This window comes from Petromyzon marinus, chromosome 4 (assembly GCF_048934315.1).
Source record: "Petromyzon marinus isolate PM22_M1 ecotype Great Lakes invasive population chromosome 4, UKy_Petmar_22M1.pri1.0, whole genome shotgun sequence".
NCBI lineage: Eukaryota > Metazoa > Chordata > Hyperoartia > Petromyzontiformes > Petromyzontidae > Petromyzon > Petromyzon marinus.
Genome location: NC_133670.1, coordinates 18,465,752 through 18,486,913, shown reverse-complemented (window position 1 = coordinate 18,486,913; position 21,162 = coordinate 18,465,752). Strand labels below are relative to the sequence as shown.

General features: G+C 40.7%; 1 protein-coding gene across 3 annotated transcripts in view; it reads right to left on the bottom strand.

The window, feature by feature from the left end:
• The window catches only part of LOC116938549 (growth factor receptor-bound protein 14-like), a 142,527-nt gene that overhangs the window by 34,285 nt on the left and 87,080 nt on the right, over nt 1-21,162 (bottom strand). For 2 of the 3 annotated variants that reach the window (XM_032945773.2, XM_032945772.2), the window contains 2 exons: nt 19,825-19,978; nt 11,155-11,226 (listed from right to left, as the gene is read on the bottom strand). In XM_032945773.2, coding sequence (XP_032801664.2) covers nt 11,155-11,226; nt 19,825-19,978 — 226 coding nt within the window. The remainder of the gene's footprint in view (nt 1-11,154; nt 11,227-19,824; nt 19,979-21,162) is intronic. The other variant, XM_032945774.2, reaches the window with a different exon arrangement.

Genomic DNA, 21,162 nt, shown 5'->3' with positions numbered 1-21,162 from the left:
AAAAGGTATGTTTGAACAAAAAAAATCTTCCTCTCTCGTACGGCATTTTGGGGGGATCGCAACAGATTACATATTGATGTTGGGGATTTGACATCCATTCGACTGCTTCAGGAGTAGCCACGTGTATTTGTTTCAGATCGCCGTTGAATGATCTGATTGGGCAGCCGTTCACGATGCATTGCACGGTCTGAGATGTTGCATAGCACTGTCACAAAAAACATAACAGCCAAGGTGTGAATTTGTGGATGTGTAAGCTTTGACTTTAACATAGCTATTTCTATGACCAGTCACAAGCTAATCACTCAGCTATTTCAATGATAAATTCTCCTGTTTTATATGTAAACCCCTTTGTCAAGGTGCCTCACTTCTCTAAACCAGCTTAAAAGACGCTACGAATCTTAACAACATGCATTGAAGCTCTGTCGTCCCGACAGGTCTGTTCCTTTCACCTGAAGAAGGCCACTTGTGTTGTGACCGAAACGTCGTGAGATTTTTATTGTGTTATTTTATTTTATTAATTTATTATTTTATTCTCATTCTACGTGACTTTACCGAAAGAACCAAAGAAGATGAAGCCAAGGTGTGGTAAGAAGGCCTTCATCGACTGGCTTTAATTGGGAATGCCTGGAGTGTAGTGTAATGTTAATTTATACTGTAGACATTGAGAAAGGGAGGGCACATAGCCTCCACTTGAAAGTTGTGTGCCCCTGGTCACACAGCCACTTGAAGGTGTGTGACGTGCAGAGTTAACTGCTAACCATTTGCAGTGCCTGTTGCCTATCTAAATTTAAGCTTGCACCCGACAGCTGGCCCCTTTAACGGAATTCTTCGGGACACTAAACTTGCATGCGGGGCATTCGTAAGCATGCACAATTACATTCGCTACACATGCACCAGATAACAGCCCTTAGCTCCAAATTCCTGCTTTCCTAACCGGTTGCAGATGACAACAGCTCCATGGCACTATTCCCAATCTAGTCATTGTGTGATGGCGCCGCGATGTTAGCAATGCAAATATTTTGTCGCTAAATCATCCTTCACCTACGTGTAAACTTTCAAGCGGAACTGCATCAGTGGTGTAGATGTTGAGTGTGCGGGCGGTGCAACTGCACCGAAGGCAATGGACTGGAGGGTCCCTGGCATCAGCTCAGGAAGAGGGGAAGGGGAATTGGACATTCGGGTGGCCTCCATTTTAATCCTTCAACCTGGGCCCATGCAAACCACACTACACCATAGTACTGCGCAACAAACACTCATGTACATTTTGGTATCTCAAACTAAATAAAATCGCACATTTAAGGCATGTGCCGACACATGGTGAATCAGGCCTGAACGTGGCTGTGGGGGTAATCTGGGCTATCCGAGCCATAAGCATGTGAACACTCATACTTCTCGCTCCCACGGCATCAGTGTGTTGCACCATAGATACTGCGCAGGGTATATGCATACAAGAATGGCATTATGCGTCAATGCTTTTTTGACGTAAACTACATCTCAATAGCCCACGGTGTATTAAACACTATTTTTATGAAAAACAGACAATTTGGCTACTGCCAGCCGCAACACAAATTTGCCAGGTTATGTTTTATGAGCAGTGACATGGCCCATTTTATAAATACAGGGAATTACATTTCAAATCTTGTCATCAGTGTTGTCCTATTGGCATGTGCTAGTAGGAAATGTTAATAATGTTTAGAAACTTTATACCATACTTCACCATGTTAGTCAATACGGGTAGCAGAATGGGATGGCAGGACCGGTGCAGAAATCACTCACCACTGATGTTAGCCGTTTCCAGGAATGAAGCTAACGTCAGTGAGTTTATTTCTCAGTGTACCAACTTGGGTGCACGGCACCACTTCATTGTGCAAAACATGTTACTAAAGTTTAAATTCTTGCAAATCATGCATGAAGAAAGCACTCAGCGTTAACAATATTAATTATAAATAGATTTTCTTATTTATCTTGTGGTAGATTTAATAATTGACAACAGCAATGAATGATTAGCCCTGTTAAAGCATTCATTAACATGTTATTTATTGCACCAATAATAACTTATTTTATTAACATACAGCCATTGTAATTGCATTTTATTTAATTTTCTTGCTGTGTTTTTCACACCTGATGATGATTGCTTGTGTTGCAGTCGAAACGTCGTGAGAATTTTATTGTTTTATATTTTTATTATTTTATTGTTTCCCTTCTACGTGACTTTACTGAAAGAACCAATAATATGAATCCCTGCAGTCATGAAAGCTTTAAATCTAAATTTAATAGTTATCATTGTTGAGCTAGCTTTATCACAAATGTGATAAAGTTTATGTTTTACTAGAGGTAAGATACCCTGAAATAATACGTAAAAATATACAAATAACTACATAATATCCACTGCTAGATGAAAGCCTCTCCACACTCTTGGTCAAGGAGTTTATATGACGATACTTCATCACGCTGGTAAGTATGAGTTGGTGAAGGGTGGAAGGGACTTGGGCCGGTTAAGATGTGACAAGGGATAAGACCGGGTATCAAACTCAGTGACCAGGTTCATAGCACACATAACGCAATGCGCTAACCACTGTCCCACTGCTCCTCCCCCCTTAAGCAGAAATAATTAACTAAAATCTACATTGAGGAAAGCAAGACAAGAAACTAAATATATTAAAACTTAACAATTTTTATTTTACCAAATATGGCCCACGGAGCCTTATACTGTAGATTTTTTTCAGAAGTGACCTGGACACAAATGATAGCTCAACGAAGTGGCTTATCACGTGGAAATCTATAGCAGCCAAACACTCTAAACGCATGTTTCGAAATGTGGAGGGAAAACCTGAGGACCGGGAGAAAATCCACATGACCACGGAGAGAAGATGCAAACTCGCAATATACAGGCGTCAGGGTTGGGATCGAACCCACGACTTCCTGTATACCAAGCAACGTAGTTAACATCTCGCCACCGCAGCGCCCCCAACAATAATTCAAGATAAAGGTGGATCATCTACACTATATACACAGATGTGACCGTTAACTGCAGACTTGCTGAGACATCAAACTGGAGAGTCGGAAATTTGAGGTTGAGTGCTGGCAGAAAGTAAAATACTTGACGATGAGGGCTGGCAGGCATAAGGGTACCTGCCCATCACACTCTACAATGTAGGCCTTTGTCAAATTTTAAGTAACTTCTCATAGTTGTGAATTTACCTACAGTACTAACAATTTCCATTGTATGTGTTGAATAGGAGTGAAAGTGCATTAACAGGGCCACATTTGTTTGGTTTTATTGAAGACTTTATAAGGCCAATGCATACTACATTTTGTAAATCTCTATGCTCCCTCTTTACTCCGTGTTATGTTTCTGTTGCAAGGCATTGTCAACGGTGAGTTTTTATTTTATTTGTGCCAGTATTTGCTTTGTCAGAGGCCTGTCCACACAGCAGTGTATATATATGGGTACACCACCACAGTAAGTCAATTGGCAGAGTGTGTGTGTGTGTGGTGGGATAAAAGTGTGGGTACTCCGACCTATGCCAAGATGTCTGGCCAACATAAAAGAGTACAACAAAATACCATCTTAAGGGGCTCTCCAGAGCTCCGTCTGGTGGTGGCCCTTCCACCAACAGTGGCGTGAGAATGAAATTGCAGGGCTCTTCTACCTTAGGCCTTTCGTTTAGAGTTGGGGTGATTTTGATGGGTGACTGGATGACCCACTCTCCAGCAACCCTTGAGACAACTCAAAAAATGTATGGGGATTTCTGCCTAGATTCAAGTATACGCTACGTCTGTCTCTTCTTGTCAAAGTCAATTAACAACTGGCTTTACAATGATTAATGCATTTTTTTTACCTGTTAACTGAATAGCATCATTGTTGTACAATGATTTATGGAAATCGGACAATCCGCCTTTGATGTTACAAAATGCACACCGTATATTTAGACTTAAACATAAAGAACGTTTGGTAGATATGGAGAGAGAGAAATAAAAACTAATTTAAAACATAACTGGGGCACTGGAGACGGCCCAGTTCGCGCTGATGTCAGACTTACCAACGCGTCTGCAGCCTGACTTTGGGGAATTTTGCCCGTGTTTATAAGAAAAGGTTTAATTATTAAACACCCTCAACACGGGCAAGGGGATGTGGCACAGCTTTTGATGGCTTAACCGTTTATGTTGTGAAATCATCAGGGGATATAGATGTTGAGATTGCAATCGAGAACTATGCATACCAATACTTTTTGGTGGAGTACAAGTCGACAATGTTTGACCGACTATTCCAAAGCCAGGCAAAGGCCATATTGTAAATGCAACCTTTATTTGTTGTTGAGTGAAAGTGGTTTTGGTATGCACATCGAGCAGCGTACACAACAGCTTAATAGCCTATAATACACAGTAAGTGCTTGTATACCTTTGTGTGCTTTATTCAAAGTAAGCTACTGCGAGGTTGCATAACATGTACATGGAAGCATTGACAAGATTATTGTACGGTAAGGATAAGTCATTATTACTGTTCTCAATAACTGGGTGGTGCAGTGCCCCATCATAATAGCATTTTCTCTGCGTAAATCATACGTATATTTTTTATTTTGAACTGTCAAATCTGGTCGATTATGAAGGTTAAGCCATGTACAGTAATTAATTGTTTACGATTGTAAAATAAATGCTCTGTTATTCAAATCACCCTCTGCTGCCGAAATCATTGCATCATTCTGCCCAGGTCCAGTTGCTATGGTAAGCTGTAACTTAACCATGCTTTGGATCAGCATCTAACACGGCCAGCCACTCCCTCAATCCTTTCTGCAGAGCCTAGCATAGCAGTGTGTAAGGGCGTTACCGGAGCAGGCATACAAGGGTTGTTTGTTCAAACTTGCTGGGCAGCATTGCAGACAACATTTTATTCATTCTATAAATATAAATGCAAGCGTAGGTTGAGCGAATAATTTTTCCTGCATGCAAGGAATTATATGTGCATATTAAAGATTGCACTTATAAGGAATGGAAAGCTTCTGAGATTATGCCCTCCATGGAGAAGCAACAATGAAATCAGCCCATGTGCCAGGCGCTTGGTGGGTGAGTAGTAACATCCTGCATTTGCGAAAGATGGCAGTGGCTTGGGGAAGTCTGTATCCAGTGGTGGATTGGCCAAGGCTTAGGGGCCATCCATTTAGTACGTACACATGGAGGGGGGAAGGGGGGTTAACCCAAATGCGTACGCTTGCGTATGGTGGGGTCTACTGACACGTTATGTACGCATAGGAAACGGGGGGGGGGGGGGGGGTGAAGCATTGCTAATAATTTGTCTACATTGGCCTTCAAATGAGTTAGATAGGTGAACTATCTGTTTGCTTAAACACGTTAATATTATTCATCCTTGATCGTTTCTGCGTCGATTAAATATCGGCCGTTCTATAGGATTCGAAGGGGGGGGGGGGGTGCGTCAGGCGTACGTACGCAGGTGGGGGGGGGGGTGTAAAAAGTCCACGTGTGTACAGGGAGGCGGGGAGGGGTCAAGTTTTGACAGATTTTAGCGTCACGTCCTAAATGGATGGCCCCTTTATGACGATGCACCCATTGTTTTGCTCATTGTAACTGGTACAGCAGTTTATTGCTCCTGTTATTTATAAAGTGGTACCCCACCATGGAAATATAGAATCTCCACTAACTCAGGGCCACCAATGAAGGCGAGATCTGCCACTAACTTTCAAATTAGACGCACAGTCGAACCCCCTCTTAACGACCACCCCTGTTAACGACAAAAAGCTTACCGATGGGTCTCCATAGAGCCCAATGTGATCGCTTACCGACCATTCCCCTGCTAACAACGGGCTGTTGGAGGTACAGTAAATATGAAGTAATGCATTGATTAACCATGTTTATTTTAATATTACGTGTTTATAATGTTCTAGGTATATTTATGGATTAATATCCGTTGTTTAAATATTATGAAGTAAGTTTTTTGGACAAAAAAGTGTAACTTTCGAATAAAAGGTACTGTTTATTCAAGCTATGCAGGGGACTACATTTAATTCATTTTTACGTTATTTTTCCTCCAAAAAAAATAAACAACAGCAGGGTTCGTCAGGCATTAGATTCACAAATGTTCTTGCTGTGACCCAAGAGAGACATGGCCTTACCATAACTGAGACATAGATGTACGTATTGGTGAGTAAAAAAATCCGAGTTAAACGAGCAATAATAGAGAGTGGTCGGCAAGAGATAAAGATTTGCAAGATGAAAGGGTGATAACGAATTTGAGATAAGCGACCTGGAGACAAGTGGCCGAGATTAGTGGTCAAATGACCTTACGTCATAACACCTGTACACGTGACGGAAGACCTCATGAGGCCCGCCAGGACAAGATAATTTTACTCTGTGGTCCACTGAAAAAAATCGTCAAAGAACCCATATCTATGGAATATACTAATGAATACATCCTAAAAACTACAGGAAAACTCTAAATGCTAAATCCGTCCACCATCAAAAAACAGTTTTACATTTGTTTTCTAAATGTAACCAAATCATGAAAAGAAATATTGATTTCGAACTAGAAAATTAATGTTTTGAGACTCATTGTACAATAACTTTACAATAAATTATGATGTAGATAACTTTACACCACTATTGCCAAACGAGGTTTTTAAGGGCACTGATTCCAACATTGTCTATGTCATCAAAACCACTCTTATAGCAGTAAGTCTTGAATGCCACCTATATATTTTTTATACAATCACACGGGATTTAAAGCCACCTTTTCCCCTCAGTGCTCAAAGAATGAAGGCTGATCCAGCAGCTGTATAATTATAAATAATCCTTTCAAATGAGCAAATCCTGACAAAGCAGCCACATTCAGACTGCAGTGCGGGTGGGGGGGATATTAGGTCAGATGTCTGTAGCTGCTATAATCCACATTTGGTACAAGTGTGACTGATTTGTGTATGAATCGCTTACCCTTTTTGCAGGTAGTCCAAAGAGTATGATGTTTTGCTTTGCGGGCTTAAAGACATTCGAGTGGATTTGGGATGTAGGTTTAAATCACAGATTGGACACTGCACGTCAGAGTAACCTTTTAATGCAAAAAGCAGCTACAGTCAAACTCCATTTATCTGTGACCTGATTATCCATTAATTTGTTGATCCAGGGTCGGCAAAACCTACTTCTCTCTTCCAAATATCTGGGGGCATGGTTAAACGGATTTATTCAGCAAATACTAACACGTTCCTGAAGTTGGGACCATGGATAAACAGAGTTATTCCACAAAATCTGTCAAAATGAATATATCATGCAGTGCTGTACATGGTAACAAAGAATGCTGCTGTGCCACCGAGTGCTTTGCACGTTGCTGTATTCAAGTATCTTAGGGACGGGTATGAGGAGGGAGCTTGCTTGCCATCTTGTTAGGAGAGACCCAGTAGGATTGGTGCCTGAGGGGCAAGCGCCTGGTGTTTTCCACCTTGCTCTGTGACGTAAACTTTGTCACAGAATGGCCCTCGAGGGTCCTCCGTGCCCTCGCCTGCTGGCAGCGTGCCATTTGGTGGCGTTTTTTTCACGTCTCAGGTGAGCGAGGCACTTCCAAACGTTCGGGGTCGGGACCACAGATAAACAGGGTTATTAAAGGAAATTCTTCCAATTATCAGGCGGGGGGGGGGGGGCGCGTTATCAATGGTCACGTCCCCCCCCCCCCCGGGTGAACCGAGCGAATCCACGGTTGGGACCCAAGATATTCGGAACCGGTAGAAGTCATCCCTCCGTCTACTCCGAATAAACGTTGTTTAGCCAAATATACACTCGTACTGTACGAGTAAAGCCATGAATGAAGGCTTCACTGGCAGAGTTAAGAGCGTTGTCATTGTGTAAATGGAGTTGCAAAAATCAACTTGGGATTTCGTTGACCTTGAAATGTTACTCTTGATTTGGGAGGAAGAAAAACCGGTAGGCATTAATTAGGGTTTGGTGTAGCCCTTCAGGGGACCATTACCAGAAATAATCTGATGATGGTGATAATACCCAGAGAACACTAGCAGATTACATTGTTTTTCCTAGGGCAGGCAACCCTGGGCCATGAAAACATATTTTTGACAGAGAGAAACAATTATTTGTGTATTGACAATGGTAATAGCTACCAGATGGTTGTACGCAGAAGATCCACTATGGGATTTTTTCCCCCCTGAACTGGGAAATAAAAGGTTAACTATATTTATTTTACTAAAATCAAATGTGTTTTGTTTAATGTTTTTGTTAACTACGATATGTTTAATGTAGTTTGTTTATCAACAGATGTGGCTCTGTAGCACAGTGGTGAGCGCACTGTACTATGAACCCGGCGATCTGTGTTTTTGTTTATTCCTGGCTGCACTAACGTGAGTGACACACGATATCCGAACTGGTCCTGGGCTCCCCCTTCAACACACTGAGCAGCATGAAGTATGGCAAAAAACAACCCCCATGACCAACGTGACGTGCAGAGGCCTTCATCCAGCCGTGGATTGACAAAGAACGGACAATCATGATTAAATGTAACACTTAAGCCTACGTGACCAATATGATCCATAAGAGGTTTTTTGGGTTAGAGCGCGTTAATTTAAATGTGTCGTTAAACCCGTGACCGCCCGACACAGCCAATTAGTCAGGTTGGTGATGTAAACAAATAACTTGGCAATTCCTTACTAGTACAGCACACCGGTGTGTTGGAGAGGTGTTGGAGAGTAAACCCACAACATTTACAATTCGAGTAGATTTTAAATTGTAAATGTTGTGGGTTTACTCTCCAGCACACCGGTAGGCTGTGCTAGTAACGAATTGGCACGTTTTGTTACGTGACGAACCGTACTAATTGGCTGTGCCAAGTGGCGGTGGGTTTAACAACACATTTATATTTACACGATCTCACCAAAAAACTCTATTATGAATCATTATTAAATTATGCACAGCTTAAATGCAGTGTAATGTCTTAATTGCAATGCTTCATCTTTGAAATACATTGCATATAAAGTGTATGGATAGTCTAGTGTTATATAGATAATCAGGACACGGTGACATGGCCTTAACATTATACTGTATTCACAATTCACTTCAAGTTAAGGTATGCTAGAATAAACTACCATTTTCCTTTCGGTCATTCGGTTCCATGTCGAAAACGCGATAGTGTCAAAACTCCTACATTTCTAAATGATTGTAAACAGTTAGAGAAGATAAACTAAATGTTTTAGAACAGCACAATTGAACATGTTTGTAACTGAAGCATTTTCAACGTTCTGAAGCTAATCTAAAATGACAAACTTTCCTTTGTTGATTAATGAAAAAGGTTACATACTTTGTCAAGATCAGGTTTTCTGTTATGAAAGTTAAAAAAACCCGAAAAACAATAACATTTTAACTAATGTGTCAAAATGTGTCAAACACACACTTGTGGCGAGTTTGGTTTATATAACTAAAAACAGTCGGCTAGCCACGAAACAGATTCTTGGCCTCGTTACTGGGAAGTGATCCCACACCCACGCCATCCAGTTACTGGGATGCCCTTCCTCACTATAATTAACCTTGCGGGCACTGCAACATGATGCATTTGGGCTGAAAGGCAAAACCCAGTCACCCACGCAACATGTGATGGCTGGCACTGCCAGCCTTCCGCCGTGTTGCCACGCAAGCCGCCTTTGCACATAAGCCACTTTTACCCATTTCTCACTGATTTATAACCCAATGTAATTAGTCAAAATAAAATGTGGGTTTCCTGACAAAGATGGCAACGTGAATAAAGCCTAATTCAGCTCACTGTGTCCAAAATAAATATGTCTCCTTCAAGACACCCAAGTCGTCGTATTCCTCTACTGCTATCTTCTTAAAAACACAAAAAAGTCACCGCAAGCGCGTGAAACTTTTCTGCGCAAGTGTTCTCACTTGAACTGCTATTGCTCTTTGACGTGTTTTACCGCATGTTGCTCGGCATGTCAGACGTTTCACTCCACACGCTGGGGCCTTCTTTTCAGGTACTGAAGATTTGTTGTTTGGACTTTTTGACCTGCCCCTACTGGACATCTGTGTAAAAGAGCTTCATGGCTCGTCGGATTTCTCCAGGATAAATAAAGATTCTGATTCTGAATGAACTCAATTCAAAAAGAGGCATGTGGAGCGAAACGTCTAATATCATACCAAACAATACAAGGGACTATCCGACAAACACACCAGAGAGCACAGTACGTTGCACTGTGTTGCAAATGGATCCTATAATCTCGGATTAATTATTGCTAAAGAGGATAAAGAAAATTATGACAAGCGCGATGATTGATGTTGACGATTTAGACATTTCCACTGTCATCTACCATAGCCAAGAGGTACAGCGTATTACACTACACTGCAGCGCTGTACTTTGTAATACATACATAGAATTGTGTATGGTTACCACAGATAAGTCACTGAACCGTACATCGTGCCAAATTTATTCTATAATTGGTGTCTTATCAAGGATAGCAAATGCAAGGATAAGAGGGAGTTTAATAAAATAGAATTAGATTTATTTTCTAAGTAGACAGTGTTTTAATACTACTGCCGATGTAATACCTTATTATTTGGCAATAAGCAATATGTAAATACATACAATTCAATACAGCATATATATGTAAGCGCACAGTAGCAACAAGTTTGGGTTATTCATGTCCCTGTTTCATTAATTACGTGTGGCTTACTTTTGCAAAACACACACAATACAAATGTAAAAATATAGAATTGCTTTTGAGGAAAAAATCTAAATATTAAATGCATTGTCAAGGTATTTTTTTTATTTACGAAAAAAAAACATACAATCGGCATGCAACTACACAATACGAGCGCACGCTGCAGCCCTGAACGCCAAAAAATTCAATGGTTTTTTTTTACCGTGACCCACATTTCAGCTATTTCCACAAAAAGCCTGCTTTAATATGCAGATTTAAATAAATATGTTTATACTAGCCCAGCTCGTTTGTGTCCGAAGCAATCACTAACATCCGACAATTAACAGCAGGTGACCGCAGTGTTGATGTCTGGTTACTATAGGAGACAGACGGCATCAGACTGATGGAAGAATGCAGACGCACAAGTGGCCATTAATAAGGTCCTTTGCCTCTCTGTTTTGTTACCACTGAAGTACATCATATTGACAGGGTATCATGTGATGAAGTGCTTTACCTTAACGTCCAATAATGGAGATGTACCAAGGCCTCCGTTTGGGTTCCAGGAACCTGGAGACCAGGCCACTTGCTGAAAATAAAATGGAAATTTACTTTTTTTTTAAAGAGGAAAGCTAAATCTGTGTAACACTACGTATAAAAATACATGGCAATTTTTTGTTTTACTAATAATATTTCATTAAAAGGATTTTTTGTAATATAATTAAAACTTTTGACTACCAGCCCTTAATACTTATTCAAGATACATTCCAAATGTAAATAGTCAATTGGCTGCTTCAGTGAACGTATCCATAAAAAAAACAAATAATATAAAATATTAACAAGCTTGAACAAGTGGCCTTATTCTTAAGTTCTGAAAACTTTAGAGTGGTGGCACAGTGTTATGAACCTGCCGGTGCCCTTAGTCTGAATCCTGGTCACAGCTTATATCAGTGGTGATATCTGAACTGGTACTGGGGCTCCCCTTTTACTATCCCACACTGACCAGCGTGGTGAAGTATGCTCACACAACGCCCACGAGTGACACAGGGTGTACACACCCTGTGCTCATTAATGTTACATTGCTCGGTAACGTCAAAGCTGGTTGTGACATCACGCATGCATGGCTTGGCTGATGCAGTTTGCACTGCGTTTTTGATTGCTGTATTTCTTGTTGCTTGTAATTTCTATTTCCATTTAGGATTAATTTTTTTCACTATGAAGTTGGAAGACATCGGGTCCCTGCACACACTAGATTTCACTATATATTAGTAAATATTACCGTTATTAAATAATGTTTAAATCCAAACATTCATTCGGGCAGCACCATCTGAAAATATAAAAGGCAGTCTATGTTACACTGTGTTTCTTTTAATGTCTTCTATTTTTTTGGTAGGATGCCAACGCTGACTGGCACACATAACATCTCTCCCTTTGGCTTAAACCCCTTTCCACATTCAGAGGTTTTCTTCTGATAACTCTCGCAATAACATTTCTTGGAACTCACCAAGTGTTTTCGGAAATGTAAATTAAGTTGTGTACTGTAATAACTCTGAGACATTAGGAAACTAAACAAACTGGAATTACATGGTCATTAATACCGACTTCTATGTAGGTATTTCCATAACCTGAACAAAAATATTTGAGCAAAATTAAGTTTGTGGAAAATGCAGTCTTCTTATTTGGGGATATGTATTAATTCGATTTAAATGTAATATATTAAATGTTGTAACAGCAGGAAATTATCTTTCTGGAAGGGAAAAGGGAAAATAACACTGAACATTTATTATAAACAGAAGCAAGGAAGATTGCTTGCGTGTTTACACGGAAAATTGTCCCCTTCAAATACTATATTTAAACTTTACATGCTTGTTTGCAATTCAAACCAGTATAAATATATCTGGGAACATACAGTGAGGGAAAAAGTATTTGATCCCCTGCTGATTTTGTACGTTTGCCCACTGACAAAGAAATTATCAGTCTATAATTTTAATGGTAGGTTTATTTGAACAGTGAGAGACAGAATAACAACAACAAAATCCAGAAAAACGCATGTCAAAATTTTTATAAATTGATTTGCATTTTAATGAGGGAAATAAGTATTTGACCCCCTCTCAATCAGAAAGATTTCTGGCTCCCAGGTGTCTTTTATACAGGTAACGAGCTGAGATTAGGAGCACACTCTTAAAGGGAGTGCTCCTAATCTCAGCTTGTTACCTGTATAAAAGACACCGGTCCACAAAAGCAATCAATCAATCAGATTCCAAACTGTCCACAATGGCCAAGACCAAAGAGCTCTCCAAGGATGTCAGCGACAAGATTGTAGACCTACACAAGGCTGGAATGGGCTACAAGACCATTGCCAAGCAGCTTGGTGAGAAGGTGACAACTGTTGGTGCGATTATTCGCAAATGGAAGAAACACAAAATAACTGCAATCTCCCTCGGCCTGGGGCTCCATGCAAGATCTCACCTCGTGGAGTTGCAATGATCATGAGAACGGTGAGGAATCAGCCCAGAACTACACGGGAGGATCTTGTCAATGATCTCAAGGCAGCTGGGACCATAGTCACCAATAAAACAATTGGTAACACACTACGCGGTGAGGGACTGAAATCCTGCAGCGCCCGCAAGGTCCCCCTGCTCAAGAAAGCACATACATGCCCGTCTGAAGTTTTCCAATGAACATCTGAATGATTCAGAGGACAACTGGGTGAAAGTGTTGTGGTCAGATGAGACCAAAATGGAGCTCTTTGGCATCAACTCAACTCGCCGTGTTTGGAGGAGGAGGAATGCTGCCTATGGCCCCAAGAACACCATCCCCACCGTCAAACTTGGAGTTGGAAACATGCTTTGGGGGTGTTTTTCTGCAAAGGGGACAGGACAACTTCACCGCATCAAAGGGACGATGGACGGGGCCATCTACCATCAAATCTTGGGTGAGAACCTCCTTCCCTCAGCCAGGGCATTGAAAATGGGTCGTGGATGGGTATTCCAGCATGACAATGACCCAAAACACACGGCCAAGGTAACAAAGGAGTGGCTCAAGAAGAAGCACATTAAGGTTTTGGAGTGGCCTAGCCAGTCTCCAGACCTTAATCCCATAGAAAATCTGTGGAGGGAGCTGAAGGTTCGAGTTGCCAAACGTCAGCCTCCAAACCTTAATGACTTGGAGAAGATCTGCAAAGAGGAGTGGGACAACATCCCTCCCGAGATGTGTGCAAACCTGGTGGCCAACTACAAGAAACGTCTGAACTCTGTGATTGCTAACAAGGGTTTTGCCACAAAGTACTAAGTCATGTTTTGCAGAGGGGTCAAATACTTATTTCCCTCATTAAAATGCAAATCAATTTATAACATTTTTGACATGCGATTTTCTGGATTTTTTTGTTGTTATTCTGTCTCTCACTGTTCAAATAAACCTACCATTAAAATTATAGACTGATCATTTCTTTGTCAGTGGGCAAATGTACAAAATCAGCAGGGGATCAAATACTTTTTTCCCTCACTGTATTGTATCAAATTAACCTATAAGTATAATAATTGACAGTAGTATAAATATGGTGAGTATATTTTAACAAGTGGTTATTATTTTTTGCTGTGGTTATCACACCTGATGATGATTGCTTGTGTTGCAGTCGAAACGTCGTGAGAATTTTATTGTTTTATATTTTTATTATTTTATTTTTATTGTTTCCCTTCCATGTGACTTTACCGAAAGAACCAAGAATATGAATCCCTGCAGTCACAAAAGCTTTAAATCAAAATTTAAGTGGTTATTATTCAAGTGCTGAAGCTTTAAAGGTTCTTGAAAATACTAACTCAAACACATGACATGGAAGCATGTTTGCACAAATCTGAATGCATGTAAAAGCCACATTTTTACGACGTAATGTTTTTCTTCATATAACATGGTTATAACAATAATAAGAATCGAATTGTTTCAGTGTTGTATAACTGAGAATCATTGCACTCTAGGTTTATTCACATTGTTATGAGTAGAGGAGTGTGGTGATTGATTTATTACAGGTTGTTGGAAATGCGCTTCGTGAAGTGTAACATTAAAAGGGTGAGAATGTGCCACAATACAAAGCCGCATGCATGATTGTGACATGTAAGGCATGATAGGAGCAAGTAAATATAAAACATGACCGTGCCAAGGAGCCATTTTCATATCTGGGTTTCTAAAAAAATGTATATATCAATGGACGAAAATATAAACAAATTTAGAAAAGTATTTACTAAAACATCATACATTTTCAAAACTAATTCTACATGATTTGTATAATAATCTAAGTATCGTCTCTATAAAGCCTCTGTAAACTGCTGAATTTAAAATTGTATTTCATGCAATTTCCAAATCTAGATGCAAAGCCTCAAATCCGCGAATGATGGATGCCAGTCACTCGGTCTAGTTTTAGCAACATCGTATGGCTGGTTACTGCTTTTTCAGTGACAAATGATGTTGAAAATGCCAATGTGTGACTGCACGGTGAATAATCATTTAATTACCAGAAAGCATTCATGTGAATGCTGCACCAATGTGTTGAAACTGATCTGTTTATGTCAGTTTCAAAACTTCACACAACTTGCCCAATGATGAATGCGACATCTGCGTTCTGCTCGGTTTTTTTTTCATTAAACCTTCTTCAATGTTTCAGCAAACGTTTAACAGAAGTAGGCCATTACATCACAAGGCACACATTTTGTGTGTATATATACAATTACATTTGTCCGGCTGAATTGATTATTAATATGTCATAAACCTGCATTTAGACTATTTAGATATTTTTTTGCTGCTAGAAATGTCCAAACGATAAGACACTTTTTGGAGCGATCATTTGTGGCCAAGGCTGCTTTTGAAAAATAAGTTAACACCTCAGTGGGCTTTGTCTGGTAGAATAAGGATGGTTTAGTACGTGTTTGGGTGATTTGTTTACCGTTCTTGTACTTTGCACTCCTATCGTGTTTGTATTGTTGGTTGTTGTAACGTTCTTACCCGCCCCGACTGGACATCTGTGAAAAAGAGCTTTATAGCTCATCGGATTCCTCCAGTATGAATAAATATTCAGATTCTGAGTCTGAAATTACAGACCCAAAGTTGTCACCTAATATGTTTATTTTAGAGTGGTAAGAATAACGTGGTTAAAGCACACAACTAGCAGTGACATGGCCTAGCTGTAGTGCTTCTGCCGCCTGTTGCAGAAGTTCACAGTTCAAAGCCAACGGCCACCAGGGGCGGAGCCACAGGGGGGGGCTGGGGGGGGCTCAGCCCCCCCCCTGAAATTTTGGGACAATCGGTAATCGGGATAACCGGATATCCGGCTGCTGCAAAATGCAGGCTGCCACCTTGTGCTGCCCTGCAGGCTGCTTGAGCGGCAGCCTTTCGAACTTATCGAAATTATTAGCCACATCAGCGGCTCCGACCTATCAATAAACTCCGCGTTCAAATCCAATAAAATGTGGTTTATACATTTGTGGCGCCCATTGGAAAAGATAAACACTGGATATCTCAGAATATTGAAGTCAGCCCCCCCCAAAGTCAAAAACCTGGCTCCACTCCTTACTGCCACCCTTCTTAAGACCAGGGCACCGTTCACAAAAGTAGGCCATTGTGTCCCAGCGTCACGGCACAAACTTTCCAAATTTTACAACAAAAATGTATCTGCAAACTACCCATTTGGAATCTACGTAACAATCATTACCCCTTAATGAAAAAAACTTGGCCAGGATCCTCCTGAAAAGAGTCAAGAGACCCAGTGAGGTGTCCTGGGTAAAACATGCATATTGGATCAAGTGCGCCCTGGCCAGACTATACAATCTCAATATTCTAACTGGTTAAGTGAATTATTATTGTTGTTGTTGTTAATTAGTGGCATTAATATATACAATTATCATGGTAATAATTGTTTGGAAAATGCATCCGAGCACTGTGCTAGACACCAGAGCAATGATGTCATGTAATAAGTGAAGAATAATATAGTGCTTTATATTTATCCATTGAACCCATTTAAATGGGCCCTTCAAATATTGCACCATAATATGCGGCTGCTATGATCTGTAGGGACATTTAAATGTAGAATGCATCATTTATAATTACATGGAACTGAGCTACTAGTGTTTGCTTTGGCATCCTGGGGCTTCATATCTGGTCTCGTGAAAATAAGTTTTAAGCAACATTGTGACTCCGCATTCTTGTATCCTCAGCTGCCATACAGCTATAGTGATGCACGTGTTAGCTGTTAGCAGCATAAACATGGCACCGCAGCACTGCTGACTTTTTTGACTCACGTAAGAATGTTTTGTAATTTACAGCCCTTTGTCAATCCACTGCGCTGGATGAAGGCCTCCACGCACCATGTCGTGGCTATTGTTTGTCCACACTTCACAACCAATGGACTGACTCAAATACATATAACTAAGTCCCCATAGACTGTTCTCATGTTCCCAAAAGAGCACAGTTGTGGAATGTTTGCCCACTGCATCTTTTCCAAAGAAATTGCACCACTTTCCAGTGTGTGTGCGCATATAACTTATTATGACACCTCTGCAACTGTCCAGTTGCAGCACATGGGATTTTGTCAAGTGAAAGTTCATGAGGCCATATAGATGCATGCTTTGTAACCAAAGTTAACTATGAAGGAATATTATAAACACATCTCAATTATCATCAGTGTACATCTTTTAATCTATATGCCATTGAGTCTGGTTAGTACTTCACTTGTATTGGAGACTACCTGGAAACAGGGTTAAGCTGTGAGGTAGCCTGGAGATGCTTATAGACCAACACAATATTAAATCCATCAGGGCTAAACTTTGAGTGTGATTGCCTTATTTAGCAGCTATTTTGAGATGCCATTATTCATGCAAAATGCACTATATAAATCATGATTGATATTATTCTTACCATTCGTTATTTACAATACTGTATGATAATCTATATCTGTGACAATCAAGGTACTAAACACATCCTGCAAGAATTTCTGAAAAATACTTTAAAGCATTAATACACAAGAATCATTTACGAGGTTTTTTTTGCTTTTTCAAAGGGCCATGGACTCCTAAGCTGAAATCCTGAGTAATTTGGGAGTGTAACTTAATCCACAGCTCAAGCAACGGTCGGTCGTCTAATAGGCTCCCAAGTGCCAAGTTACTTTCCACCTCAATTACAAGCACCTAATAGCCCGCTTCAAGCGAATGCTGCAAACACAGATTTTAGTTTTTTAAGCCGGCAACAATGGGACATTGTTTGCAATAGCAACCTGCTGCAGGCACACAAGGCAATTCATTACCTAGGGTTGGGAAGGGCTTCTTGTCTGATTCACACATACAGGGGGGTGAAATAGGTAAAGGTGCAACCCTGCGATAACTTGCTCACGCCACTGTTGGCGGAAGGGCGTCCACTCGAGAGAAACGCCACAAAGCCACTCTAGAGAATCCCTCGAGATGTTCTTTTTTTTCAGCCTACTTCTATACTGGCCAGAGGTCTTGAACGAGGTGGGAATACCCACACTTTACAGCCAACACACGCGGGACCTGCCGACCCTGCCGAATGACCAACTGTGATGAACCCATTTTTATTATAAGACAGGGTGGGAGGGGGGAGCAGGGATTTCAGAAAATTGGCCATTGTTTTAACTGTCACACGAGTACGGTATATGAAATCGAACTGGCGACCTCTAGCTTGCAATTGCACGTGGCAGCATCGCATACTGTGGGAGTGCGTGAAAATACATTTCGTTTCAAAAGTGGCCGTAATAGTAAAAACAAAATATGCCCTAATGATGAAGATGATGTCGGAAACTTGGTGTATTACACTTCCAGTGTAGCACTGTCATTCAGAGCAAAAGAGCAGATTATTTTTTTCAAGAAGGAAAAAACAGATATGATATATGCTTAATATGGTATGTAACTTAGTCATTAAACATTCAATGTTCATCTAAAATATTCAGCCTGGGATGTTGAAATTGCCAATATAATCATACTTTTACCGAAGCAAATTACTGTATGCAATTTTAAGGAGCTGTTTTGCTCAATGAGCGTTAAGGTGGTGCTCATTTCCCCTCTACAGCCCGAAGCCGATCGCAGCGGGGTGAGTCATATCCACAGGACAGCCTCACACAGTGGTTTCCCATTTTATACACTCCAGAGGGATGATGGACCAAGCCGATCGGGAACCCGGGCTTAGAACTTGCAACATTCCGATTGTGGCCGTTCACTCTCCCACTGAACAACCAGGCTGGATGAAGCACGCTATTCTAAAGCAATACGTGTAATAATAACATTTAAGGGGGGAAATGTTAATGCGGTAAAACAAATTTTCGACAACATTCCTGAGTAGCGAGTGCATTATTAAGTCCATGACATGCCTCAAGTGTCGGTTTGAGGGGTTTCAAATTCCCAAAGGTCCCCGCACACTTGCTCCATTTACAGCATTCCAAGAGGGCAAACAATGTAACCCGATGTGGCCTATTCACTACGCATTCTGCTGTGGGAATAGCGTTACCTCGCCACCGCGATGTCTCTGTCTGCCCATCTTAGTGTGACTTGGCAAAGCTGACAGGAGGAACCCAAGAGGGCCACCGCAGTGCAATCGCACGTGCGTGCGAGCACGTCCCCGAGGCACGTGCGATCCCCGGCACAAGGTGACGGTGTCCGCTTATCTACGTGCTCAATTTTGTTTTTGTTTTTTGGGAATCTGGCAAGGGCTAAATGTCCACAATACGTCTCAACCAGCAGAAAAAAAACACATCCTCAAAAACACAAGCGTGGTTTTAATTAATAAACGAGTATAATCTAACATATTACAAACAAAAAATCATTGGCATTACTGGCATGCTCGAGTACTGGAGGAAAGGAATACAGATTCGATTTCTGTGCCACTGAAAGGCAGTCAAACGCCCCCACCCCCCCACCCCAAACGGTGGGGACGACATGTGTGCCTGAGTTAAGTATTCTATCAGGGTCACCGAAGTTTATGAGCACAAATTCTGCCGCAATAAGACCCGCCAAACAAAAGAAAGTATATAGCAAACAAAAAAATATGGAATGTTCCACGAAGCAGACTGGATTTTAGCAGCAAACCAAAAATTGTGCTGTCACAGTCAAGACATATGTTAATAGCATGCGCGTGCTCATGAGAATGCTTATTTTTTTATTTATACTTTTTTTGGGGGGTCTGTGGAACTCACTGGTTTGGCGCCGGGCTGTCTCGGGGGAAGCGATGTCCCCGTCAGCACTGGTGAACCAGCTGGGCTCGTCAGCTCGGGAAAGGGGTTGGGGATGTTGGGCCAAGATGCGGCCTGCAGCTCCTCCTCCTCGTTTGCCCTCCTGTCCAGCGGGGTCCTGCAAAACGGCAAAAGGTTCAAAGCACTGTAAAGTCGGTGATCACACGGAGCACATTTGTATGCACGCGCAAGCAGGGACGTGCAGGACATCGGGGCTTAAACGTTTAAGTTATCCCCAGGCCTTGAAGGCGGCCATCGACACGCTCATCAGGAATATGTGAAGACTATTTAGTGTCTGGATCCAAAAATTTAACTTAAAAAAACTCCCATAGGGCATAAATACACGATCAAATGACAATGGAGCTGCCATCTCAAGCTACTTCATTATCCAAGCCAAAGACAACCCTGGAGTCATGTTGTATATAATTAGGCCTTTTTCCATTTTGATACCAAGAATGATTTTGCCAATATTTTTTTTTAATCAATCGTGGTGTCGCTTGGAGGCCAGAGGGGGTGAGGTGAACACCCCAGCCCTCACACGCAACCAGGCAACCGGAGGTAAGCCATAAAAGGTAATAAAACCCAAACAAAGAGAGGGGGGGGGGGTGAATTCCTAATGAGAGTCTGGAAAAATCCCAACACGGCTTCAAAGCCTCGCCAGCTTCCAGGGCGGCGAAAACCGGACAGACAAGTTTTTAGTTATTTTAATTAACAGACACGTTTTTGGTTATTTTAATTAACAGACACGTTTTGGTTCTTTTAATTAACAGACACGTTTTTGGTTATTTTATTTAACAGACACGTTTTTGGTTATTTTAATTAACAGACACGTTTTTAGTTATTTTAATTAACAGACACGTTTTTGGTTATTTTAATTAACAGACAAGTTTTTAGTTATTTTAATTAACAGACACATTTTTAGTTATTTTAATTAATAGACACGTTTTTGGTTATTTTAATTAACAGACACGTTTTTGGTTATTTTAATTAACAGACACGTTTTTGGTTATTTTAATTAACAGACACGTTTTTGGTTATTTTAATTAACAGACACGTTTTTGGTTATTTTAATTAACAGACACGTTTTTGGTTATTTTAATTAACAGACACATTTTTGGTTATTTTAATTAACAGACACATTTTTGGTTATTTTAATTAACAGACACGTTTTTGGTTATTTTAATTAACAGACACGTTTTTAGTTATTTTAATTAACAGACAAGTGTTTGGTTATTTTAATTAACAGACACGTTTTTGGTGATTTTAATTAACAGACAAGTTTTTGGTTATATTAATTAACAG